The 27,672-nt window shown below is 42.1% G+C and overlaps 1 protein-coding gene across 1 annotated transcript in view; it reads left to right on the forward strand.

Moving 5' to 3' along the window:
• The window catches only part of LOC115357733 (carboxyl-terminal PDZ ligand of neuronal nitric oxide synthase protein-like), a 239,933-nt gene that overhangs the window by 69,874 nt on the left and 142,387 nt on the right, over nucleotides 1-27,672 (forward strand). The window contains exons 3-4 of the mRNA XM_030049379.1: nucleotides 15,974-16,066; nucleotides 23,245-23,303. Of these exons, the coding sequence (XP_029905239.1) occupies nucleotides 15,974-16,066; nucleotides 23,245-23,303 (152 nt within the window). The remainder of the gene's footprint in view (nucleotides 1-15,973; nucleotides 16,067-23,244; nucleotides 23,304-27,672) is intronic.

Raw genomic sequence — 27,672 nt, forward strand, 5'->3', positions numbered from 1 at the left:
ACACAAAAGTCCTAGTATTTCATTGTGTATCAAGGATCCTACTTGTCTTCACTTGTGCAGGGATCTGTGCTAAAAGAGGAGTATTTTACATCATCATAACATCATTTTAACATGGTTTTCCTGACCAGCTGGGGCACATAACATATTGCTTCTCTAACCAGATGCCGAGGATACGAGCTTGTGTGTTTATGTGTGATATTGCATTACCAGCCCGTGTTCCATAACAAATTTTGGCTTTGAATCAAAGACACTGTCGCTTCTTTGAGACTGATGAAACATGATGGATGCTGTAGCATCTTAAACAAAAATGCTTTCGGAAAATGAAACGCGTTTTCACAAACAACATTGCCTCGGAATTGAATCAGCCATCGGTCTGTGGAGAGATGGAGGGGAAGGGGAAGAGATAGAGGGAGAAAAGTAGGAAGGGGGAGCGAGTATGAGAAAATACAATAAAGTGAGAGAGGGGCCCACGGGGAACTGGGCTCTATCAATATGGCCATGGGAATGGGAGTAAAATATAATGGAGAAGATAGAGAGGGGGAAAGTGAAGGGGAAAATGAAGATATAGAGATCCACTAGAGTGGCCGGCAGTAAAAGAATAAAGATTAAGATGGATGGTGAGAAGAAACGAAGATGGGGGTGATATATAGGCAAGAGAGACGGATGAAAGGTTTGTGCTTGGCGAGGAGGAGAGGAGTACGTGGTGGTGTATCAGGCTGAGGAAGACAGAGTCGCAGGGGAGTTGATGTGGGAAATGTGGGCTAATCAGATGTTGCTGCTGAAACTCTCCAAAGATTGATGGATACGGAACATTTTCTGCTGCTTCTGGGTTACAGGAAAACCCTGTAACTCCACTGTACTTGTTTCTCGGCGTTTTAAAAGACAACTGCCCGCTCCCCGCATGTTAGCTTTCATGACCCTTTGATCTGTGAAAACCAATTGGCGCTTTTCATAACTCAATGGATCTGAGACGTGGTGGTATATTTTTAATGCATGATAAATTAGCGGTTTGGAAATACATGGTGTGGATATAGCAGCAGTTATATGGACTGTAACTCCTACATTTTCTCCTCTGTTCTCCCGTGGCTACAGGCATAAATCCGACCCAACTGGCATTTATCTCCGTGTTTCCTTTTCCTTTTAGAGATCCGGGAAGATACAAGGGACTTAGTGAAAATAGCCCAGCTATAGTGTAGAGATGCACAATAACATCAGAACAGCACTGGTATCGGCTTTAAAATGAATTATCCGCATTGGCCCATGACAGTTTCTGCAGATATGTGAAATAGGTCAGAGCTTATATTTTGAAAAGCATTGTATTTTATGTCTGCATCTAGCAGGGGGTTGTCACGTTAGGTGGAGGCGTTATATATATATATTAATTCCACCACAGGAGACACTTGGGGGAAAAAAAAGTGAATATTTCGCTATCACCAAAACAGTTGGAAATCATCGGCATACGGGATATCTAGCATGTAGCTAGACAGCCAGAAATGGTGCAGCCAGTGGCGACCAAGTTGAACTTAAATGCAAAAGTACACAGAGCAAACAGTCGCCGCATGTTCAGATTTTGAAAAATGACCCAGAAAAATACGATGACAAATGAAACTAAATCATCATTACTCTCATTAGTACAACTGAATAAGTTACGTTTCTGCAAACACACTTATTAAACAAGCTTATTGTCGAATAAAGACTGGACTCAGGTCTCATTATGGACAATGTTATGGATTTGCATAACACTGCTTCAATCACCACCTCAAATCCTGGCTGTGAATGTGATGCTTTTTCATTTGGATCTTTTCAAAATTTTCCGGGCAGATCCATGACCCTCAGAGGAAGAACTCTACTGATTTTGGTGACCCTCTGACCTTTTCTGCAGCACCAACATCGAGGCAAACTGAGGTTATTTCAAGGAAACGTCTTGTTTTCATTCATGATGGCAACAGTTGACAGGAAAAGCAAACTTGTGGGGTGAAACTCAAACTAAGGAGCACTCCTCCTGTCTATACCTGCCTGTCCAGGGAAGACTCTTAACCTGTATATGTTATAGTTTGGGGTGCACTGCTTATCCCTCCACACCAGCTTCTATTTTTTTTTGTTTCATTGCTGTGTCCTTGGGTGTTGGAGCTGCCGTCTGCTTGCCTCTCTGTTCCCAGCTGACTGACTGTCCTGTCTACAAGTTGACTGATTTAAAGCCACGCTGATTATTTGATGGGCCTCCAGTGTGTCTACATCGGAGTGCCAGTTGATTACCCCAACCAGCTGTAGCCTGGGGAGCTGTGTGTGGGGCTGAGGTGGACGTACATGGTGTCGTTTACCAAGTTCATTCATGTCTCCGCCATGTTTGGTGAACTGACTCCATGAGTGGGGTTAGACGCTGCGCTGTGTTTTCTTACCGTTGTTTTATTGCTTTACAATGAATGAAAGTCAATCAGCAGAGCCATTTGTCTCCGTTTGATATTATGAAAAACTCGATAGTTAACACATTTGGAGTCTTTTAATTAGGGCGTTGAAATTATGATAACATGATCTCTGTCATTTCATTTAATCCCACACTTGAAATAATATTTAAGTTTTAACCATGGAGCACATTTACATGCACACCATATTCCTGTATTATTCGTAATATCCGCAGTATTCCGGCTTCGCACTTTTCATGTAAACATGTACCAAACCCGATTAAGGTCATATTCCGGATGGAGAATATTTCGAATAAGACCCCTGGCATATGCCTGTTCCAACCGGAATACTGTGGCATGTAAACACCTTAATCGGAAAATGCCCCGTACTGGAATATTCAGTTACGTCTGTGCATTCTCGATTTGCAAGGAATCCTGGGGCTTCTTTGTTGCTATGGTTACTGTAAGCGGGGTGAACAGCATGGCGAAAAGCAGCAAGAGCCAGGAGACTGCAGTCCGCCTTCAGCTAATGAAAGACTTAAATATCATGGAGTATATCGATGGGAGAAAACACAGAAATAGCAACAGCTTCTTCTTCTTCTTCTGTATTTCCGGCAGACCAGACGCCTATAGGCAATTTGCTGCCCCCCGCAGGTTGAGTATTGCATTGCATAAGAGCGCGGAATATGCTGAAACATGGGAATATGCCAAGTAACATGTAAACAGAATATTCCAGTTGCTGCAGCGCATATAAACACCTTATTGGGAATATTACCTTAACCAGAATATTGACCCGAATCGGTATATGGTGTGCATGTAAACGTGGCTCTTCCACCTCTAATCCCCCTCATGATGTAACCAAACATGGCGCTGAGGTGAACAAGACGAATTGTAACTCTGTCCTTGGCTCTCAGGCAGTTTGTGCTCTTGTTCTCCCCTCGCTCTGGGTCTCTGTCCACATGACGCTGATGGTCCAATTTTCTGTCAGTCTCTCTCTCTCTGTGTTGATCTGTCCTTCCCCCAGTGTCTGTTTTCCCTCCAGAGTAATCTCGCAACAACTCCTCAACAAATGCAATAAAAATTGATAGCATTTGCTGGCAATGAACATTGATATTGATTAAATGCTTGGAACAAGGGATGAGTGTTTGGGCTAATTTTATTACCCATGTACAAACTGGAGTATTTCATGAGATGAGAGGAAAATGTCTATCCAAGTTTCCTCCTGTTTCCTAAATTTGTTGTTTCCTGTTGTTTCAAACATGGAGGAGTGCAACACAACGAAACTTCCCGCAGCTCTACAAATACAGACCAGGACAAGAGAAGGGTCTTGGACCTCAAAAGGGGAGTACATCTGTTGTTTGGACGGGGTTTGGATGTAAGAAATCTGACATTGACCAGAAAACGCAGAGAGCATTTCACCAGAGTGCACCAGAGAGCGGTTCCCACGTCGGTTTCCAACACACCAACCTCCTCTGTCTTTATCAAAAGAAGCGTGAGAGGCGGTGCAGGGAGAGCCAAAAGATGTGAGCCAATGGAAGGGAAATGTTGACGGCAAAAGCAAAACTCAATTCTGTTCAATGTCACTGCCAAATAAAAGGAGAAAGGAGAAAGTGCCCTTCATTTGTATTTGGCTCACAGAATTATCCAAAAGTTCTTATGTGGTCATTTTGTATAGGCAACTTTTTTCACCAAATTTACAAAAAAACATATTATATTGTGATATGTAACCTTATCAAGATATGAAATTCCCCTTATCGAGCTTGAAGTTTTTGTCCATATCACCAAGCCGCAAACTTCCCTCAGTATTTCACTTATGTGCATCCGCTTCAGGCCCAGGCTCCTCTTCAGCTTGGATTACGTTTGACATCACTTGTTTGAATCAAGTAGCGATATCAGCCAATTTTTGATAGTCTAATGTGTTTCAGTTGTGACGCACAAGCTGTAAATCCTCCGGGGTCGTGCCAGTCCAAAGCCTTTGGTGCGGAGGTGTGCGGGAACTTGAGCTTGGCAGCAATCGCAAACATTTTACTGAATTTCTGAGCACATTATAAGACAAGCATGTGTGCATTTTTAATACCACAGGCTAATCATTTTCTATTTGAAATGGATGCATACGTATAATTTAAACTATATTGCAAAATGGGCACCAACATTAATCTGGGAGAGAGGTAAGCATGGAGATGTGCACATGATTGACCTTCCGCATCCTAATGGCACTGGTTTTGATTGAAGTATGGCATTGTGTTGTATGCTGGCACTGTGTGTGTGTGTATGTGTGTGTGTTTTACGCCCAGGTGGGAGAGGGCTGGATGATTTAGCAGGGCTGGAAGCGAGGCTGGCAGACACTGAATTTCTGTATAAAAAAGATGGAGAGGAACTTGGACACCAACATAGGTATCTCAGAAAAGCTGAGCTAAAAAAAAAAAAAAAAAAAAAAAAAAAAAGGTTTCCATCCAGGCAGCCTTTATTTCAGCAAAGGTCCCTTTGGCTGCCCGGCTGACACCATTAAACACCAGCTGACTACTTGACTTCACTGTCTGTGTGTTTGTCTGTGTCTGCAAGGTGCCTGTTTGACCCTTTTATTTTGCTCCTCATGCATTCAGCCTCCCCCGGTGAGTTGCGGTCATCAACATAAGCGCAGGCTTTTATTGTGGTCTCCTGGCTCCCGGGTGATATTTCTGTGAGTGAAAATAGCATCTCAGTCTGAGGACACTATTGTGTTGGTGTGTTGGTGTCTTTGTTGCCAAAATGATGGATTATAGTGGAAACAGGAGGTAGGGACCTTTAGGAAATAACGATGTGCTTATCAGGAAATATGGGCTGTAAATGCTAGGTGAAGACAAAAAAACAGAAAAAAAAAAAACAAAACAAAGGCAAAAAGAGTGACTTATTTGCATGATTGATGAGCCTATTTGTTGGGCTTAGCAGTCATTTCGTTTCAATTTGTTTACATGTACACCAAGATCCTATTTGGCAGTGGTGTAGCTCGATGTAAGCATGTCCTGTTGACAGAAAAGAGATGCATTACGTGTAGACTGTTTGTCGGATTTTCCTCGGTAATCCACGCAAATATCCTGTCGATGCATATTTGTGATCAGGAAATTGAGATGCGTGCGTCCGCCGTGTCCCCAATTACACCTAAACTACGATGTGAGCTCTTAACGTGCACTCATTTAAAACACCATCACCGTCATGTCTGGAGGAGCCAGGGTGTTTTGTGGTTTAATAGAATACCGGCGCCATAAATCGACTACTTATGCATTTGCTCAAGTGCAGCTATTTCTGCGGTCTGAGTGCCGTAATTAGATTTGTTCCAAGTCCCGTTTTATGTACTGCTGGAAATCGTATCATCGCCGAGTCTTTGATTGGAGGCTAAAAGCCATCGGGGAGTACGCGCCTCCTTAAGAGCCGTGCGCTGCCGTGTTGATGTGGATTGAATGATGGGGCTGTATCCAAAAGAAACAGACAGAGCGGTTCAAGATAAGTGCCAGATCTGTCACATTGTGCCGCATACATTCAACATTCAGCCAGAGAAGCCCTGCTTGAAATCCATTAAATTGCTGATGTAATCACGTGAATGGAGGTCAATCATGCAGTGTGTCAGGCAGGCCGTCATGTTAGAATCAACACACTGCGACAGAGTGAAGCTGCTTCTGCGCACTCCTACACACACACACACACACACTGCAACACTCATCCATAAAATTCCTGACACATGACACATACACACTCCCTCTCTCTGCATACACACACAGACACATGTAGGCACACACACACACAGAGGACAACATAATTGAAGTGTGGGAGCATTAGCCTTGTCCATATTACTGTGAGTGGGAGTCTGAGAGCAGACCTCTGTATGTGTGTGTGTGCGTGTGTGTGTGTGTGTGTGTGTGTGTGCACGCCCATGTGTGTGTCTATCTTGTTTGCAGGTTCCAACAGGTTGACGAGTGCAACAGTTACAGGAATATGCAGACTTTTTTTTTTTATCGCAAAGTTTCTATGATCAGTTTCACAGTGTGCAGCCCATAGTGTCTCCTCGGATAAAGGTACAGTTCACCCAAAACACAAGCGAGGAAAAACATTTAACTCTTGTGCAGTTTATCTGTCCAGAGAGTTTCTGTGTGATCTGGCAACGTTTCACATCTACCGCAGCTCTCCTGTCTCCCTTCACCCCAGATAAAACGGGACACAATCCTCTTCTTTTGTGGAGCACAAAACATCAAAAATGTACATTTGAAAAGCTCAGAAGCTCTTTCCAGAGACAATTCACACCCCTCGAGGTGAAGAGTTTCACTGGGAACTATTTCATTTCTGAGAACAGGGAGGAAGACAGAGGACGTTGCTCCACATAGAAAATATCTGGATGGATGTTTTGCACAAGGGGTACGTGGGAAAGTCTTTTATGTATTTTGGATGAACGGTTCCCTTTCATAGTGTTATTTAGTGTAGAGCAGCACCAGCAAGAACTTATGCAAGCCGGTCTAACACCTTCCACCACACACACACAATGCGCCAAAGTGCTATCATGCAGTGTTGTGGAGCAAATGAACTGAATAAACTGCTAACAATCTGCCGTTCACACAGTAAAGTTGGCCAGAGATTTTCCTTGCCAAGAAGCAGTTCTCCGACTCCGTCTTCAAACTACTCTCAGTAAACGCGATTTGTCTCACGGCTGTCAGTCACAGCCACGAAACACACACACTCCGCACCGCATCTACACTCGGATAAACTGACAGACAATGTAGATAGATTCAGGGAGCTGTCATGTAAAATAAAGCCTCATTATCGCCATCCATTAGCAAGCGGAGAACAGTGACTCATCAGCGGCATGCAAACTGTAATTGTCACTGTCAGCCCAAATAACAACATAATCATCATAATCATCATTTCCACTGTATTGTTTTTCGTCCCGAGCGTATCCTTGTTTCTCTGCTATTTTGTCCTCATAGTGAAGCACTCTGTAAACTTAGAAATGTAGAAAATTGCCACTGGCGATACAGGTTTGTCTCATCGATCGGTATCACACACTGATAATGACACGCATAAAACCCTGTGTTAAACTTGTGATTTTAACGGTGTGCACCATGTGATTTCAGCACCTGCGAGTAATTTGCGCTTTGTGGAGAGTCTTAAAGGCATAATGATACGAACCGAACTCAAACAGAGCAGACATGTTGCTGTTTTCGGTCCTTTTATTCTCTGCTCCAGTGTCTGTTGTCAAAATCCTTTCTGTCTTTTGTAAACACTTGCACAGGTAGTTTTTTCATGACTTAGGATAATTGAACCTTTGTTAAGAGCACCTGAACGTACGTGTTTGTGTGTGTGTGTGTGTGTGTGTGTGTGTGTGTGTGGAGCAGGGAGAGAGGAGTGGCTTTGCAAAGAGTTTACATACAAACTTGTTGCTGCTCTCCATACCATCTGGTGGTAAGATAAAGTCCCATAGTTTAGTATTTACAACAGAGCGGGCTGTTGGCTGCTGGGAATCACTTTGTAGGCAAGAAGCCTATAAAGGGCATTGCATTGTGGGATTGTGCTGACATTATATGCTTATATGCTGTGCAAAGAATACACAAAGGCATAATGTCTGCATATGGAAAAGCTCACAGAAAAGCAAGGAGCAACATGATCCACTGATCCGGACGAGCCGCCTCCAGCAACAGTGCATATTTTGTGTTTGGTGTGAGTGCACACACTTAGACACAGCTTAAAAAACGATTAAGAGGTGGTTAACTAAAACATTTAAGTCTTCATTAAAATAGTTTTTCATGAAAGTGAGAATATGAAGCCCTTTTTATGCAGAGAGAGGCCCGTCAGTTGTTTCCATCTGTTTCGAATGAGCGGCTTTACTGGGGATTTAAATGTGACTCTCACACATAAAACTGAGGGCGATCCGGTCAGAGCACAACCTCAGGTTTTATTCCTCCTGTCCCCGTTTGATGGGCTCCTCAACTGCACTTGCTGTCCCCTGCTAGCCTGAATGAACGGTAGAAATAATATCAGAGGAGGTGTGTGTTTGCAAAGGCTTCCATCTGCATATAGAGCCTCAGCTAGAGATGCCGTGAGTCGTGGACTTTGTCATACCAAGTCTACTGCTGCAAGTGGATTTTTCTCAGCTCTTTGGCTGTGTAAGCTGTAAAAAAAATTTACTAACACATGCTTGCACCACTGGTTCCAACAAACATGATATTTGACCCTGTTGTCTGACCTTATAGTTGCTTGGTCTTTCCAGCTTTGGGACAGAAATGTTGGTCTAGGGGAACATCCTCCCAGCCTTGGTGGAATGTATTACTATAGAAAATGCAGCTCCAAAAAGCTCCTTTTTGTTGCAGTTATTGTCCTGTAGAAACTCTCAAATCTTGCTGGATAATGACTATAGTGCTCAAGAATAATGCTAAATAATAAAATCTCTGTGTTTAACTGGGTTTAGCATCCCTTTAAGTCTGTCGAGAGTCTCTCACGTGCGGTTAAATCAAGATTTATCACCAGCAGCAAAAGACCACAAGCGCTGCTTCACCCCTCGCTCTCTCTCAAACAGCACACACTCGTATTGAAAGCAGCAGCCGGTAGTGTTGTGTTATAGTCAGCATGGATTGTAACCCGGGGTTAAGGAGCTGATTGGTTTCCTGGCCAGCCTCAGCCTCCCTCTTTGTTAATGCCCTCCTCACCCTCCCTTCTGATAAAGTGATGCTGACTGGGCCCTTCATCCTGCCTTCTGCCTTCTTCCATCACACAGCCGCCCTTCATACGCTCAGATGTCCACTCGCTTTGACATGATGCGAGCAGAAGAAGCGGACACACAACAAACATGCACACTTGAGTACACTTTCAGTGGATGTAAAAAAATAAATAAATAAATAAAAAATCTACACATCCTCAAGTTTTCATTACCTGGAGGTCTGACATTTGAAGGTCACAGCATCTTTTTTTTTAAAATTTTTTTCTTGATTAATTTGTTTATTGATTATCTAGCATGGAGAACAGTGACAAGATAATTGGATTATATCAAACTGACAGCTGCCAGTACCAAAAAAAAAGAAAGAAAAATAAGTAACAATGCAATTTTTCAAGGTCAGCCAAAACAGTAGTAAATGAATAAATGAATATGCTAGTTACTTGGTGGATATAGTTAAACCAAGAGAAATAATTTTGATCAGGTGTTGTTGCAAAATTAAACTTTTGAATGCAAGAAAACAAGGGGCCCTACTACTTGGTAAAGTTTTCCAAGCAGTCTTCAAGCAATTTTGAAGCGATCTTTCATAGAGATTCAGATTCTGCTCGCGGTTTTTGGCCCTGTTAAAAGGGTTTTATTCCTCTCCGCTGTCGCCCTGTGCTGCTGTTTGGGCAGATTTTGCTTCACAGGATCGGCCAGTATCTATTTGGTGTCTGTGCAGCGCCTTGAGATAACCTCTGTTATGATTTGACGCTGTACAAATAAAATTGAATTGAACTGAAAAAGCGATAATGTAAGAGTTTTAGAGGTCAATGTTAGGTTTCGTGGTTTTCTGGTTTACACCTTGAACAACTCATGAATGCTTTTGATCTTCACGCTGAAAATGATGAGCAATGAAGCCCGTCAAGGTAATGAAACCTTTATCTTCTGGAGGTTTTAATTGACAATTCTAGCAAAAAGAGACCATGTTGGCAACCTTACAAGAAAAAAAAAATTACAGTCGCCATTGATAGACATAACATAGATCATAAATTAAATCGTGAAAACCCTTGAAATTCTCCCTTTGTCACTTTTTGGGTTGATGAGGTCCAGCTTCATTCATCACCCATGAAATGTTTTCAAAGGTTGGCGTCGCATCGTCCCTTGAACCTTCTGCAGTTTCCATCCACGAAGAGAGTTGGAGATGACGATGCCTTACTTCTCTTTTATGTTAAATAAAATCTATAGCCACTCAGAAGGTAGGGACAGCCACGTCAGGATTGTGTTTTATGATTTTTCAAGTGCTTTCAGTACCGTTCAGCCTCATCTTTTGGCCGACAAGTTAATGGATTTTAATGTGCACAGCCCCACCAATCTCCAGACAATCTCCTTTCCAGACCTCAGCATCTTAGACAGACATCATCTTTATTCGGACACAAGGTGCTGTTTTATCACTGTCTACTATTTCCTTTTCCTCTTGACTCTCTTATTTAAAAAAAACCTCTGATGACTCTGCTCTTTTAGGCCACGTAACCGATGGAAAACAAAGGAACTAGTTCATGATGTTTGGGTGAAGCATGTTGCCCATGTCTTCCTTAACACGTTGTGCAGTCCTACAAATACCTGGGTGTTCATGTTGATAGTAAACTCAACTGGAAAGGCAGCACTCACACTGTACACACCAGGTGTAGCTTGTTCTTTACGTGTAAATGTTGGTCTTTTGATGTGGACATGAAACTTTTCTATCAGTGGTGTTGAATATTGCGGCTGGCGTGCTGCTTTATGGTTTGGTCTTTGGGGGGTGGGGGAAAGCTTGAGGATAAAAAAACAGGTTGAACAAACTGATTAAAAGACCTGGCTCGATAATTGTTTTTACCCCAGAAACCTTTAGAAGTCATCCTGGAACAAAGAACCTTACTTTTCGGCCTTAGAGGCACTTTTCGTGATAGATTAGTTGTGTCAAGACAACAGAACGTATGAAAAGGTCTTTTGTGCCAGCAGCTGCCCAGGTTTTTATTGATATGTTGTAGGAGCTGCATTGCCTTGTTTTTAACATGACACCCTTCTGTAGTTTTTCATGTTTGCCGAATGTAATGTTTCATCACGTTCAAGGCTAATCAAGTTCGCCTAATGTCAAATCACAACAGTAGACTTTAGCAAAAACTCAATTTCACAGACTAGTAAGGAATGGCTAACCTGCACAACCAGAAAGTCTCACATTATTACCCATAAATCAGTGTCCTCTAATGCAGTCCTTAATTATATAACACCAAAAATGATCAGTTTTATCACCAAGATCACTGATCATCCCTGTAGTATCTTGGCAGTGAAACAGTAGGTTGACATACCCTCTGTTCACAGCATCGCTCTCCTCTGCAATCTTCTGATGCTCCCAACTAGTGCAAGAAAAAAGGAGTGCCTATGTTTATTTGCCTGTTTAATTTTCAGCTTAACAGTGATTCCCAGTATTGTGATCAGAGTGATAATCGTGCCGCTTACATCTCACAGTGAAGAGTTTTTCCATTATTTTTTTGTGGGATGAACAAGACCAAAACTTGTGCAAAAGATTAGCAGGAAATTGATCAGTGTAAGTTAAGACGTTGAATTAAACACTTTTGTGTAATACAGCAAATAGCAAAAAAAAGCCTGTTGTGGTCCACAGCTATGACTTGCACTGATAGATGAAATAAGGTCCTTACATAACTTTCTTATATCAGTTGAAAATATCACTTGGTGTGATATTGATTGTGACATGAACCAGCGAGTCATGTAAACCTCAGCGGCTGGACTTGGCTTGCTCCAGCTGGGATCTTTTTTTAGCTTTACATTTTTCATACAATTCAAAAAAACGAATAGCTTTTCATTTTTGTCTTGATTTTGGTGGTTACCAAGCAAAAGTGGAAAGAGTCAGGTTTTCATTTCAAGCCTCAGGAGCCGAAAACAGAAAATGTTGAAAGGTTGTGCAGACATTTGTTATCCGCCATGCATACATGTACAGAAAGACCCCAGATGGCTCCTTCTCTCTCTCTGTTTCATTATGACTTGCTCCCCGACTCTCCAGCCGAAAAACTTTTATAGCACTAAAAAAAACTTTTAATGGTGTTTTAAACCTCGGGAGAGGGTGTTGCCTGACTACTCTCATGTGGACTCGTGTTATGTCGAGAGCATAAAAGATTCATCGTACAGCAGTGATGCAGCTGCGGCTCATGCCCCACAAATGGGCAACAAATATATTAGAACAGATAGAGCGCACTGTAACATGAATATCAAGTAAGTCACAGGCAGAGCACGGAGAACAGAGGAGAGGACAAACCACTGGGCCGACGCGCCGACTGACAGCCGCAGACGTAGGAATACTGACAGACTGAAAGACGGAAAGAGACAAGCGCCGGCGAACAGGTGGGAGAACTTGACAGACGGAGTGACAGAGGAGGTTCTGGCTTTCTGGAGGCAACGAGGCTCTAATTTCCTTGATGGCAAATGATAATCGCAGCGAAACACCTACTCTCACTAACCCCGTCTCCCTCCTCTGTTCTCCGATTCTTTCGCTTTCCTCCCACCAACTTGAAGTTAATGAGGTCTGCTTGAGTTCAGATCAGGCCACAGAATGACCAGAGTTTCTCTTAATAGCGTAAATTTAACTTCCTCTGAAAGCTTTAGTGGTGTGCTGGTGGATTCAGTTGTTTGGGCCTCCTGGGTACCTGCAAAAAAAAAAAAAAAAAAAAAATGTTGGTGGGTGCAGATGAGTCAACAACGAGAAAAGTATATATTTTCCAAATTTTCTCTGCATATAAATCTGCTGCAACATCCGAGTAGTAGGCTAATAAAACCGTAAAGTAAAGTGTTTTGGATAATTCACTCGTCGACCAGCTGTTTCTGGCAGCCCACGCCGACTGCACCGAGCTTATCCATTACTGTCCAGCGGGCAGTTTGGAGCGACACAGTAACCCGGTTCCAGTGATTTCCATAAGAAGTTTCATTTGCATGCATTTTCATCGCAGCGTTTGTCTCTTCATTACATAATCTGTCAAATGAGCGTATGAATTATTCTGTAAAAACACACCATCTCTTCTGTGTTTCAACAATATTGGCCCAAAGAAAAGCAAATAAGCAAATATGGTGTCGGCTTTTATGTGGTATAGGATAAGATCATAAGCAAGGGGGAAAAAATAAGCAATGCATTTAAATAATACAGCAGGGTTGAAATAGCAGATTGGCCATCCGTTCAGTCAACATTAATAATAATGAAAGGAAACAGTGACTTCTTCTTCATGTGGATTACAGCCACCGAAACAAGGAACTGCACTGTTTTTACTGCCTGTTTACAATTCGCCAGCCAATAAAAGAGATTGGAAGCGGTGCATGCTGGGACGCTGAGCTCTCTGTTGACACAATCAGACAATTTCCATCTGTGAAACTCGGCATCTGAGAGTGGCGTTTTATGAATTTTTGAGAGTTTGAAGAAATCAAGTCTGTGTCAGTGGCTGGTTGGGATCAAAGTGGTGAGGAGGTTTATTTATTGATTGATCATTTTTAAAAAAAAGTATACTATTTGTTCATTATTTATTTGCAAATTATGTCTTTAAACATCAGAGCAAAAGGTATAGGATGTGCGTGCGGGCACCAGTGAGCCCTTGTTGATGAGTCGGGCTTTCTCTGCTCGCTCATTGCTGTTTAGGAGTTTGTATTTTGCTCATCAGTTAATAAGTTCTCCCAGAAGTCGCTGTATCTGATGCTTGAATTTAATTTGGGACGAATAAGGAGCTCATCGGCATCTCAATTATTGGGGAAGCAACGCTTCATGATTTAAGCTGAGAGGACGGTTGTTTTTCTACATAACATCCCTGCCGAGTGCAGCATTAATGAAACTCCCGGTATGGAAAGGCCAGTGTTGTTTAACCTCGCTGCACACTTCAGCTGACTGACTCAATAAGAGTGCAGGCAGACAGACGGGCAGACTAACAGACACAGACAGACAGACAGACAGAATTGCTTATGGCGAATTTCTACCCAGGCTGCTGTGGCAGGTGGTCCCGCACAACTCAATTACAAGCCACTCACACAGAATGCCATCAGCTGCAGAGGATCGTGGGTGAGGGATGACAGCAATCACCACTCCGCTGTGTGTGTGTGTGTGTGTGAGGATGTGCGCTTGCATATGGCCACGCACGTGAGTTTGAATACAGGTGCATTTCCCATGGTTTCTATAAGAAAGCAATCCATCTTTCACACCTGCACACACACACGCACACACACGGGCTCAGTCTATTTGCTGTGCTGTTGGCCTGTGTATTTTTCAGCCTGTACAGTGTTGAGTGTGTCGCCTGCTGCAGTGCTGCTCGTTGACAGAGCCCACAGCTCCATTAAAGGCAGCGGCGGCGATGGAACCTGTCTCGCTCTGATCTATGGTGTTTAAATTGACTGTGACAGAGGTCTGCAGACCATGCTGTGTTCATTCAGCGGGGCTGTTTGTCATTTCTGTGACAAATCTGTTTATCATTAGCGTGAAGCCTTGAATTGGAGGGGACAGGGACGCCTGCACGGCTCATTATGATTCTGCGTAGACCAGATACTGATGGTGAAGTTCTCTGACAGTCCTGCTCATAACCTCGATTGCACTTTTTTTTTTTTTTTTTTTTGAGATGGTGCATGATTTGAAATCTAAATTGAGCTCGAGACAGGCATGGCTCAGGAGGTGGCTCCCCGAGAGAGCGAGTTGAAGTGTCGTTGAGCAAGACGCTGAACCGCTAACCGCTCCTGATGGGCGGCTTGGCACCTGCCATCAGTGTGTGAATGTGTGTGTGTGTGTGAACGGGTGAATGTGAAGCAGATGTTGTAAAGCGCTTTGAGTGAGTCAGTAGACTAGAAAAGTGCTATAGAAATGCAGTCCATCCATTTAGGAAAGCAGGCTTGCCCAGCACAGTGGTTACCAAGGTGAAGTTCGGGGGCCCCCAGAGGTCCTTAAGGGGCCTCCAGGGGGTCCTCAGCAAAATAAATGAGAACTGAGAAAATGAGAATTGGACTGTCCAGTATTAATATTCAACTTTGCATCAACTTTGTACCAACCTAACCCCAACTTAAACCATAGCCTAAACTCTAATTGCTACAAGCTTGATGCTATTTAAAAGTGAGATAATTTGTGTATTTATATCGGACAACTTGACTTAAAGTTAAGCATCAAAACTGACTGTAAAACTCAACAAAGTTTATACTCAGCTGAATTTCAGTAGTGGATATTGGACAGCCCAAGTAAAGCATGACCTTTAATGTCAACATAATTGAATTCACTGGAAACTCGAACATTACAAAAAATCTTTGAGTGATTATTTCAACATTATATTTTAATCTCACCACTGTGACAACAACTTAATACACAAATAGACAAATCAGAGTATCTTCTCATATCAGGGTCACTGTAGGGCAGAATCACTTCAAATAGGGGTCTGTGACTTTAGGAGTGTGAACTTGGGGTCTGGAAACATGAAACTCTTTGAAAACCCCTGGGTAAAAGGTTAATTAGACCGAGTTTAACTTAAATATATGCAGGGGAGGTCTTTGATTAAGAGTGCGTGGATGAGTATGGCATCAGGTTATATGATCGGGCTCATAACCCCCCATGGGCCAGATCACGGCCCGAGGCAGGTTCCCATCGACTGCTCCAGAATGTGGATCAGTAACAACAGGTTCCTTCTGTAAAATGATTTTAAAGTGCCATTTAAATTAACATTATTTTTTTCCTATTCTGTCTTTAAGAGCCGTTTTTGCTCTGTGCTGTCAGGCATGAGTAATCACCCAGACTGGGCTGTCGTAAGATCCTTATGAATATTTGGCAGCGTGTGACGATATCAAAGCCCACCTGAGCTCCCCACCAATTTTAATAAATCTCTCTGTCTGTCTTCTCTCCTCTTCTTCTCTGCAGTATGAGTTTAAAGTGAAAAACATCAAGAAGAAAAAGGTCAACATCGTGGTGTCGGTGGACGGCGTGAAAGTCACCTTGAGGAAAAAGAAAAAAGTGAGTGACCTTTTGTGCTTGATTCATAATTTCTTCCAAAAGGAGAGAGATACTCTGTCCTCGGTGTCATTTTAGCATCAAATACGTGGAGGAAAAATGCAAAATAACAAATAATGTGTGATCCTGTGTGGGCAAACAGTGATACTGAGACATCTGAAACTTCTTCTGATGTACACTTTTACTTTAAAGGAACATTTTGGGCAAAATTTTCTGACTTACCCAGACTGAAAAAAAAAAAAAGATGTTTGATATCATTTTCATCATTTGTACGTCCAGTGGTTCAGTTCCTGCCGTTAGCATTTTGTGTTAGCTTAGCATAAACACTTGAAGTCTATAGGAGTCGTTAGCCTAGCAACATCAAAGTGAAAAATAAACCTCACAGCAACTCCAAAGCTGTCTTAATTACAGTGTCTCATGTGTATTTGTGAAAATGGTAGAGAAACAGCATGCTCACAGTCGTCAGCAATTTTCAATTATTTGTTTATGCATGCATGTTTTTGTGCATATATGCTGTATACGTCTAAGTAGGTTATGTTTTGGCTGTGCTACTATTTTATTTTTGCGAATGAGGCTCATATTCACTGACGGTGTACTGCAACATTAGCCGTCATGCTGCTTTTATAACTTCTCTACTTGAAGAGGCAAGTTCAGGCTTCCCATGCCCGGAAACAACCATCACAACGACGTCACCGTTAAGGAGAGAGGAGGCTTAGTGAGATTATGTTCGCCTTCATTTCACTGCAAATTCATATTTCTCTGTTGCTGGTTTATTTTCTTAAATTCCTCTCAGTATGAAACCTTTATAAAACCAATGACAGCTCTGAGTTTGAGGCTGAAAATGCACGAGGAGACGGTGTTGAGCTGCTGTGGCCCTCGTGTCTGGAGCTGCCCGAGGAACTGAGCGGCTCCACCTCTGAGGTCATTTATAAAGGAAAAAATGAAGACATATCTCTTGAGCCTGGCTTTTTCCTTTCATTCTTTTTATTTGGCGTTTTGCCTTTTTGCTTTTGTTTTTGTCGCATTGCACATCTACAGCCACTCCATGAAATCTGCTATATAACAAATGATCCATCGACTGATTGATTGATTGATTGAGTTCACAGAGAAACTCATTTGAAGCCGTCAAGAGGCCATCATTTAAGTTTTCCCGAGACTTTGCGGGGACTTCCGTAAGACAGAGAGTTCAGCTGCCAGAGTCTTAAAAATGACATCCACTGAAGCTTGAATACGACTTCATACCGAGCATGAATGCAGCAGTAGATCAAATCCTGCACTCGGTGTGTGGCAGTTGCAATGAACTGATTTTTTTTCTTGCTTTCTTTCTTTCTTTTTTGAAAACTACTTTGACCACAAATGGCTTTACTGGCAGTTTAATACATCACAGCACCTGTAAAATATGTGAAAATATTAGTGAGCCGCTGTTAATTTGCTGAGGCGGCCCGTCAGACGATAACAGGCATTTTGAAAACTTTCTCATTTCACTCCTGTCTGATAATTCTTCACACCTTCCCATGGGCCGTGAATGGAGTTCGGTCTCTACCCATGACCAATACTGTAATTTCAGCTTTGTAACGGGTGCGGAGTTGGAGGGATGTAATTAGTTTTCGACTTTCAACTTTCCAGACAAGCCAACAACAGTTTGCTCTCCTATCTCTGAACGTCTCGAGCTCCGTCCCGCATTTAATTCTCCCTCTCAGTGCCGCCTGGGTCTTGTCATTTCCTGGTTTTGAGGAACTGGGCGGATTCATTTCCTGTATCCTGAATCTCGGTGGCACCCACAAGAGGTGATGATCATTCTTCAACTTAATTGGACCGCAGATGGAGGAGAGGAGAGAAGGGAGAGGCTGAGAGAAACTGGTTGGAAGACGGAGAGGTGAGGTTTTGAGGAGTGAAGAAAGAAGGGATGAAAACAAGGAGGACGTTTGAGTAGGAGATGAGAGAGCGGAGATGAAAGTGGAGGCACAGAGCTGAGACTTGAGTGTGTGTGTGTGTGTGTGTGCTTTACCAGGTGTGTGTGTGGCGCTGCTGACAGCTGTACTCCGTCGAGACACACGGGCAATCAGACACGAGACAAACAAGTGGAAGTCGAGGAAGCAAAGTCCACTCTGTCCGATTTCCTTTCTCGCCTCGTGCGGTTTTGTTTTTGTTTTTGTTTTTCGCTTTTTTTTTTTTTTTTTTTTTCAATCTCGATTCATCATTCCCACAATCTGTCCATTCACTGTGTTCATCGGAGACAGCTGTTCTGCTTCCCACGTGCAGCTGCTGGCTCTTGGCAGAGTGTAGGCCCTGCAGAAACCTGTGTAATGTTATTAACAGTGACAGCAGAGGCGATCAGCGCGCGTCCTGCGCTCACACCCCGAGCGACGCGGCAGACGTCTCGCTCTTTCTCCTGTTTTTCCCTGATTGCATCGTCGCTGTGACTCGCCTGCTTTGGTAGCATCATTTGTAAAGGTTTTGACGCTGTTTTAATGAGTTGGCCATGGTGCTCAAAATCAAATATCACGATATCTTTGAATACCTCAATACCCCAATTTTGTGACAGTACTGTAGGGATGAGTATTGATGCTTTCATAAGATATTTGCACACAAGAGATTTCTGATAGGACGACCAAGCAGGTGGCAAACCAAGCAAATAACACAACAGCTGGAGTCGTGGGTGACTGATATGGATTTTTGAATTTCCGACGCTGACATTTAGAGAGCATTTAGAGGCCGATATGACCTTTTTTTTTTTTTGGACCTGATAAAATACAGCGGTTAATAACAATGACAAATGAGACATGCTGAACTCACATGAAGATTTATTTAAAGCTAATGTTATCTTCTGCTTTGCTTAATTAGATCTGCGCTCTGTCTGCAATGCTGTTAAATTAAAAAGGAAAAAAAAATGTAACAATTAAATATGTCCACCGGTAATTAAAAAATTCAATTTAAACCGAAAAATACTCAAAATCTTGCCTGCATTACAGCATTTTCCAGCGGATAAGGGGCAGCGCTGACAAAGCTGCCTGCAGAGGATTTTTTTTTTTTTGTTCATCAATTATCTCAGAATGCCAGATATTGGCCAAGTTAATCGGTTTGTCTATACTAATAAGTTCACACAATGCAGTAATGCAGCCTTTAAAATCAGGAAAAGACAACTTATTCATCATCAGCAACTATCAATATTTAGTATTATTTGCCTTATCATGATATTACAGCATCCAAAACTCCAGTAATATCTTGTGGCATATCATGATTTTGATATAATATTGATATATCGCCCAGCTCTACATAACAGGTGTGCTGTAACTGTTGACAAAGCTGGCTGGGAAGCGCTAATTAGGAGGCATTAAAGACAAAGCAACCACTTGCTTTGTCTCTTGTGTGCTGCAGGGAATCGAAGTCCCCGAAGATCCAAATCCAAAGAAAAAAAGTCAATTCCATCACACACTTTTTCACCTCCGCATCGATCCGTTCACGGCAGTCTGTCGATGTTTCAGTTGCAAGAACCTTGAATGTTCTTGCAGCCAAAACATCAACCATCTCCCTTGAATAAAGCATTAAAGAGAAACAAAAAAAAAATCTTCGAGATTCATCGTTAACATCAAAGATTTGTGCAGAATCATTTTTAGAAATTCGTTTCGGTGATCTTTCAAATACAAGTTGTGAGAACCAATAGCACAAACGGGCCAAGTAAGTAATCCCCAGGAGCTGCACGTTTTTCATAACGGTAAAATGCCATGATAAATGACATTTTGAGGTCCTAGCGACGCCGTGTCGTACATGTTGTGTTCTCCAGAGGCGAGTAGGCGGAAAGGAGGAAAAGATGAATTTTGCTGGGGTCCGTACCCAACAAGCACATGATCATTTTAACAGTTTTTTCAGTTAAAATGAAAATTATGATGCAAAAATGATCATTCCCACTAAAATCGTGAATCATCTACAAAAAAACAGACTAATAAAAAGAGCTTTAATAATACTAATAATGGCTATAAATACTGTAATAAATACATTTTAAAAAATAAATATAGATGGATCTAAATCTTTATAAATTAAGCTGGAGGAGGACAAAACAAGGCACATACCAGGCAGAAATGATAACAACAAGTATAGTGCAAATGGTGAAAAGATGCGCAAATGGTATTTCATCCATAGATTGAGCAATTAGCATAATTTCCCTGGCTTATGAGCTTTCAGTACAGATTGTCTTGAGCACGGGGGGATTACACTGACCTTGACTTGTTACCTGAGCCAGATTGGGCGCAGAGACACATACCAGGCATACATTAGTGTCTTGTTACAAGGAGGCGTAATTGAGTTGTCTTAATGGTCCTCTGAGGAAGGAGCTATTCATTAGTCCAATAAAAATGCTCAATTATGTGTGTCCATGTTTGAGCATGTGTGTTTTTCTGTGTGTGTGTGTGTGTGGTGGGTGGGGGCAGGAGGAACCCAAATGCCCATATTTACAGTATGTGTATGTAAATGAGCACGTGCAAATAATTCAGTCTGCATCTGATCTCATGTCCCTTCTTTTTTTTTTTTTTCATTTTCATCCAAAATGACAACAATTCAGTGTTTCCCCAAGTATTTTTACCCAGGGAAAAGCCCAGATATGAAACACAAAAGCCCCTGAAACAGCCTTTAGACAATCATGGGACAGTCTGTAATGAAAGGCAGGCTTAATGAGATTGATTTTCAGGTTCGCAGCTCTTCAAGGCAGGGTGACCCACTGCACTTATGCAAAGGCAGGGAAACACCAGAAGAGGTTCCTGCCTTCAAATGAAAGAAATAATTAATAAAAATTATAATTGAGCTCACTGAATATTACAACCCTGAGTAGAGACATGCGGATATGAAAAATGGGTTGGTTATTGAATAGATGATAAATTAAATATAAAGAAAATTTCATTTCATGGCTTTCATTCAGTTTTACAGACTGTCATGTTATTACGGTCAGGGAGAAACTCCATCATATCTGAGGTGGATGACATTGACTTGCTGATATGACATTTACCAAAAGACAAATATCACCCAAAATGTAAGCAAAGTGTAATCTCTACTCTGCTGCTTTGCCTTCGTTTTGCGTGTTTGAAAAGAAACCAACATACAAAATGTCTCCATGAGAGAAGACAGCATCCCTGTGGTGATGTCCTATTGGCGGATGGGGTAAATATAAACGCCATCATTGCAGCCTTGATGTCAGATTAATTGTCAGGATGGAATGAAAGGTCGGTCGATTGAACGAGGCTTTGCTTCCACCTGTTGTCTCCTCTTTTTTGGCTCCCTGGCCACCGAGCTGAAATGTCAGCGTGACCGGCGGCAATCCATTTATATCTCTGACTGTGGCGAAGGCAGCGGAGGGACGGAGAAGGGGATGATTGAGTCAATGGAGCTTGGTGGAGATGGAAATCGATAGGAATAATTCCTGCGTGTTCATGTGTTGACATTTTGATTGTGACATTAAATTGGAAGGTCGATTTAATCAAACAGACAGAGATGGAGAGAGAGAGAGAGACAGAGGGGGGAAGTAGACATACAACTTGAGAGGATGAGAATATTAAAATCATATTTACCACAGGATCTGATGTAGCTGAATCCAAAAATGTGACACGAGGGAGAGGAGGAAATGTAAAGATCTGAGCTCTTTCTAGTCTAGGCTTTAGGCTTTGTGCACCTTGTGCATCTTTTTTAGAAACATTACAGAAGAGGGCATTACAGTAATCTAATCTGGTGGAAACTGATGCATATGACATTATGAGTCTTAACGGTGACAAAATTCCAACCACAGAAGTATTAATAACCTTAATATTAGAAATAATAAGGTTGGCGTTTCAAATGCCACTTAGGCATGTAATATTCTCAGTGTTATGAATGCCAGCAGTCAGAAACTTAAAGTAAGTAAAGTAATGTTGTTTTCAGTCGTCAGATGTGCAGGCAGTTGTTTGGTGGAGCTTAAAACTGTTTTGAAGCTTTTTTTTCAATGTCTTTTTGATTTTGGGAGTGTCAACAGAGGCCACCATGACTGTTTGAGGAGCCATAGTGCAAAAGGAAAAAGGAAAGAAAATGCAGCCTTTTACCCTAACCTGACACCCCACTACCAGCGGGGGACTAGAGCTTATTGTGAACGAGTTAACCCGGCATTTCAGTCCAGTGCTCTGACCTGCATCAGTAATTATCGGCTTCGGATCAGATCTGCAGTCGTGTAAACAGGTCACCCTCTTAAATGCAGTGGTAGAGGACACACTCTGCATCCTAACCTCGGTGTAGCTTTAACCTGTGCCATATGATTAATTACTTATAAATCACCTTCATCTTATTGATTGGACTTCGTGGGAGGGAATGATGGAGGACACACTTCAGATTATGGCACCGGTTAAAGTGGAGGGGAAATATGTGTAAGGGCTTCTGATAATGTAAACAGTGTCACACACTTTTTTTTTTTTTAGCAGATCATCCTCAGTAAAAATAAACAAGCAAAAACAAAAAAAACGCCCATGTTAATCCAGCTTGCTGAGTGTTCAGCACCATGGACAGTGACCAGCTGGAGGTCAGTCTGTGAAAAGCACCAGTCCGTTTGTGCTCATGTCTGATATTTTATTAATTCCTGTTTATTTACCAGGTTAGTATGTACCTGTATGGTTTCTCAGTGGCATTTGGTAGCCCCAGTCTTCTAGCCGATTGCCACCAGTTTGATACAGGCTGGTTTAATGACATCAGATGCAAGAACACTGTGATGCATCGGGTTTAATTGAACTGATACCCTTGAATGTAATTTTTTTGCAGCATCATCATCATCGTCATCAGCTCTGGTTGGCTTAGTGACATTTGAAATTGTAAAATGCCTGATAAACACATGTAACCACTTGACAGATAAACTGCATGTTAATATCAGATGAAAATCATAATTCATTACTCAGTACTCAGGCGCTGCTGCTTGGTGGCAAAATAAAAACTTGTAATAATAAAATATCAGAGTAGTTGTGGTGTAACTGTACCACTGGTTTATATAAGAAATAAATCACGTAATACTGTTTTCTGCTTGTTGCGTTTTACACCTTCCAACAGTCTAGCGTTTTTTTTTTTCTTGCTTTATGTTTGCTCATGATCTGCTGCCGATTCTGCTTTACAGTCCTAGAATCTGTGTGTCAGAAAGTTAAAAATATATATATATTTTTCTTTTGTTTTGTTTTCCACAGAAGAAGGAATGGACATGGGATGAGAGCAAGATGATGGTTATGCAGGATCCTATTTACAGGTGAGCTGCCTCCAAAGGTGCCTGTTTATCTCTCTATCTGTCTGTCTGTCTGTGCATCAGCGTCTCTGTCTCTCCATCCCTTGTCTATCTTGACTTGCCTCCGGGATCATGATTTTTTTTTTTTTTTTTTCCCAAAACCAATTGCATACTGAACAGAATGCACTAGAGGCTCATGAAATAGGAATCTGTTGTCTCTGTTGCTGAAGTTGATGTTTTGGAGCGAGGAAGAAGAAAAAAAAAAAAACAGCAAAGGATTGAGCAGGTCATTCATGAGTCTCAGTGACTTCCAAACGGAGCAGCAGAAGCGTTTTAGCAAAGCACAGAAGGCATTTGAATCTGTTTATGCATAAACAGTATAGAGGAGAGCAGGGCGAGTGCTGATAACATGGAGGACACAAATGTACCTGGAAAATGTGTGCAGACAGAGATGGGCCTCTTCTGCGGACTGAACGTTGCATTGAACATCTTACGAATATTGCATATTGAAGAAAGGCAATAACTATTTAGGAGGAGGCTGCAATTTGGGCACTTCAAAAATTCATTTTCATAACGCATTTGCTGAATGAGTGGAGCGGTGAGAATGGGGAACATGTCTGGAGTGATTCTTGAATGTGAATGCATGTCAATATCGCACCTCTGTATCAAGGGCTTCAAACCACATGAAAGGTAGACTTTAAAATATGTATCGCACGACTCAGTATCCCTAAATTCACCATTCATGTTTATCATTTAATGTCTCTAAAATATTCAAAATGTTTCCGAAATGTATACTTACACAAATATATGAGCAAGATACACCACTGGAGATGCAGCGATCTTGTTTTAAAGGGGCGTTTTCATGAAATTACAGGTCAGAGAGCAATGGAGAATTCAGGCTATGTATATAGATTATACAGAATATACAGAATTCATGCTGTACATAGGAAAACATAGAAACAGAAAAAAACAAAGTAGAAAAAACAAATAGAGTAAAGGAGGATTCTAAGAGTCCAGACCAGGTAGTTTTCATACTTCCAGATGAACAAAATGAGGATATGGTTCATAAGTTGGGTTGTAAATTCTCTCCAGTCTGATGGGGCCTTAAAGGGAAGTGCCTTTTTTGACAGTCGGGGACTTAGATTACCAAGTGTCCGTTTATAAAGGACCATAAAATGTGCCAGTTGTTCCCAGAGGTCTTTATACTTTTTTTTTTTTTTTTTTTTTTTTTTTGGAACAAAACTCTCATCACAAACTCAGCTGGAAATTTTGCCATGCCATCGTATCTCGTACGCAATCTCTGTCCGGGGTGATTTCCATAACGGCAGTTTGTATTGCGGCACCTCATTAGCTCCAGATGGATCGGGTTCAGGCTTTGTGCCCCCGCCTTCTTTTTCCATCCTCATCCATGGGTGGCGGTGGAGGAGGGGCTTGTTTTTGGGTTTTTTTTTTTATGGCTTCGGTCGTTTCCTTCTTTTCCCCCAGATCGCCCGGGATGGTGCGCCTGCAAAGTGGTGGCAGCTTCAATTTCACAAACCGCTGGCTGCCACCTCTGAGTCCTTAGAGGATCCTCTCTGTGCTGAATAGTTGTGTATAGGCAGTATTGTGCTGGAGTGTGTGCACGCACGTCTCTGTGTGTTACGGCCTTCCTGCTGGTGTCTGTGTCGGTTAGTGGTGTCCTTTTGTAGTTTCATTTGTAGTTTCACAACTTTCATTCGCTATTTTTTTTTTGTATTTTTTTTTTCAGGCTGCTTTTGCCAGTTTTTTTCTGTTTCCTCAACATATATTTTTTTGTATGTGTTTTTATTTTATTGTATTCGTATATATTTTTAAACAGCCTTAAATTCAGTTTCAGAGACGTTCAACTTGTCCTTCATGAACAATACTCTGTTCTATATCTGTGGATCTGTATTTGACACTCTGTGTGTCCCTCTGATGCATGCATCTGAGCGTCTATACATTGTGCTGTGTGTGTGTGTGTGTGTGTGTGTGTGTGTGTGTGTGTGTGTGTAAGTGTCCGATCTGATAAGAGATATTCTGGTGTGAGTCCTGGGCAGAGGATTAAGTCCTTGAGCCAAATAGACTGAATAAACTGGGCCTTGTAGTGACAGTTCTGTGTGGTGGAACATACACACACATTTGCACCCACTTACCAACACACACACATACACACACACATGCACACAGAAGGCTGTTCTATCCAGTGGAGGATAATGCATGACAAAGCTTGCGATGAACCCTCATATTCTACAGAGAAAGCAAGCTGAAGGCTGTTTTCACTATGGGCACACAGACGCCTCTTATTCTGTAGATAATGACTCATGCATTTCCCATTCTTTGTCCCTCCCACGCATACACAACACACACACCCCCACACACACGCGTGCAGAGGCGGGTACGGCTCAGAAGTACAACAGGGAGCCCAGTTGGGGGTTCAGGCTGTGGAAATGATTCTGTCAGAAAGATGGATTTTGGCCAGCTGCTTAGGGTAAGCATCTCTCAGCCTCCAAAATCTGAGGCGTTTCGTGTGCTTGGTGATTCCTCAGCTCTTCCTGCGTGTCTGAGCCCGGTGCACAGCTTTTCGTATTGCACTTACAACAAATGAGAGCAGCAGCTCGTCTCTCTCATCCTGCTGTGATTACCTGTCAGTGGGCAAGTTTAAATGCACATCGCAATCCTGTCACGATGAATAATCACATTTAAGTTATGACCGGTGGCATTTTGATGTGGTTTTACAGTGATGTGGTGTTTCTGCACTGCACATGCTAGAGATCACCTGTCAATCAAAAAGTATGGGGGCTTTAACAGTAGGTGGTGCTCTTTTCTTTGTCGGTACAGCCATGGTGGCTATCGCTACACAAGGTAACCACCTAGTTCTTATTCTTTTTGTTAACAAAGAAACATAAAATGCATTACTTTCTGTGTGCCAGATTATTTCTCCCAAAAAGCTACCACACACCGAGTGTTTAGAATAGTGTATGTATAAATGTATAAAGCCGACTTAGCCGACTTCAAAGAGCCAACGCCGACTGAGGCGGCCAGATGGTCAGATTGCTTTGCATTGCCTCACATCACCTCCTAAAAAATGTCTGTTAACGCATCGCATAGACTACAGCAGACGATTGACATTCATGGAGGTTCTGCACCTGGGTGAGAGGAGAGGACTCTCCAGACTAGGATGCGTCAGTAGCTAGTCTCAAAAAAGTAAACTGGAAGCCTCTGGATTCTAGAAAGACGAAGAAACTAGTGTTAGCCCATTTTGAATCAGCTGAAATGGATTTGTTATGCAAAGTAGCCATGTTTCCATCAGTGTAGTATTTTAAAGTATTGCATTGGAATGGGTTGATGCAAACAACAAAATTTGGAGGTAAAAAAAAAAATACGTACTCGTACTTGAGGTGGTTTTTACATTTTTTTTGAAAATGCGTTAATGCACTAAATGAAGAATGGAAATGTAATGTGGATGTAGTGGAGAGCTGGGGAGCAGTTCCTCCATCAGACGAACGAACACAACAGCAGAGGAAACGCAATACTCTGTAAAACTGTGAGCTGCTTTGAACAGGTGTCTGTCATGGATTCTTCCCCCCCTCCATCAGTAATCACCATTGTATTAATTTACCACAGCACTATCAAAAAGCCACCATAATTGTTCTGATGGCAGGGAGCGGTGATTTGTAATACCAGCATCATTTGACTGTTTGCACCCTGCAACGGTGAGGGAGTGATTTTAGGCTCTGCAATAAACCTGAACTTGAACTTTTACTTTTCTGGATAAATTACCTAAATGTAGATGATGGAAGTGCATTTTGACATGCACTTAAAATATGCAACACATTTTGGATGGAAACCCAGCTAGTGAAAGTCTGCCTGATGAGAAGTTTGACTGGCTTTGGTGTTTGGAGCCTGAAAGTCTTTTGCTTGAGGAAGAAGTTCATTTACCTCAAGTAACTCTCCGTGGAGGTATCTTGCAAACTAGTTAGCACAATATCAATACCATCCTTTTCTGTTCTTGTGCCCAGATTTGCTTAGACCGAATTTCCACTCAAAGTGAAAGTTCTCTTTCACCGCTGGCCTCTGCTGCCAAGGCAACATGCTGAAACGGCTGGTGAGCCGCTGATGAAGGCTGACAAGGTCTGACAGTGTGGGATGCGCAGCACAAGGGCTGACGGCTGACTGTCAGCTTGGTGTTTCAGGGCCGTGAACTACTGTATAGGTTGAATTATTTTTGTAATATCAGCCAGTGAGAATAAAAAATCAGGCCTTTATATAAATGAAAACCTCATTTTATTACTTTAAAATTATTCAAATGTGATAAAAGCTTGCCATCAGTATGCAGTTTCAGGTAAGTGGAGAATGATTTTAGGTGGAGAAGAGCGATCCCATGCAGTGTGCT

Source organism: Myripristis murdjan, chromosome 4, assembly GCF_902150065.1.
Source record: "Myripristis murdjan chromosome 4, fMyrMur1.1, whole genome shotgun sequence".
NCBI classification, from domain to species: Eukaryota; Metazoa; Chordata; class Actinopteri; order Holocentriformes; family Holocentridae; genus Myripristis; species Myripristis murdjan.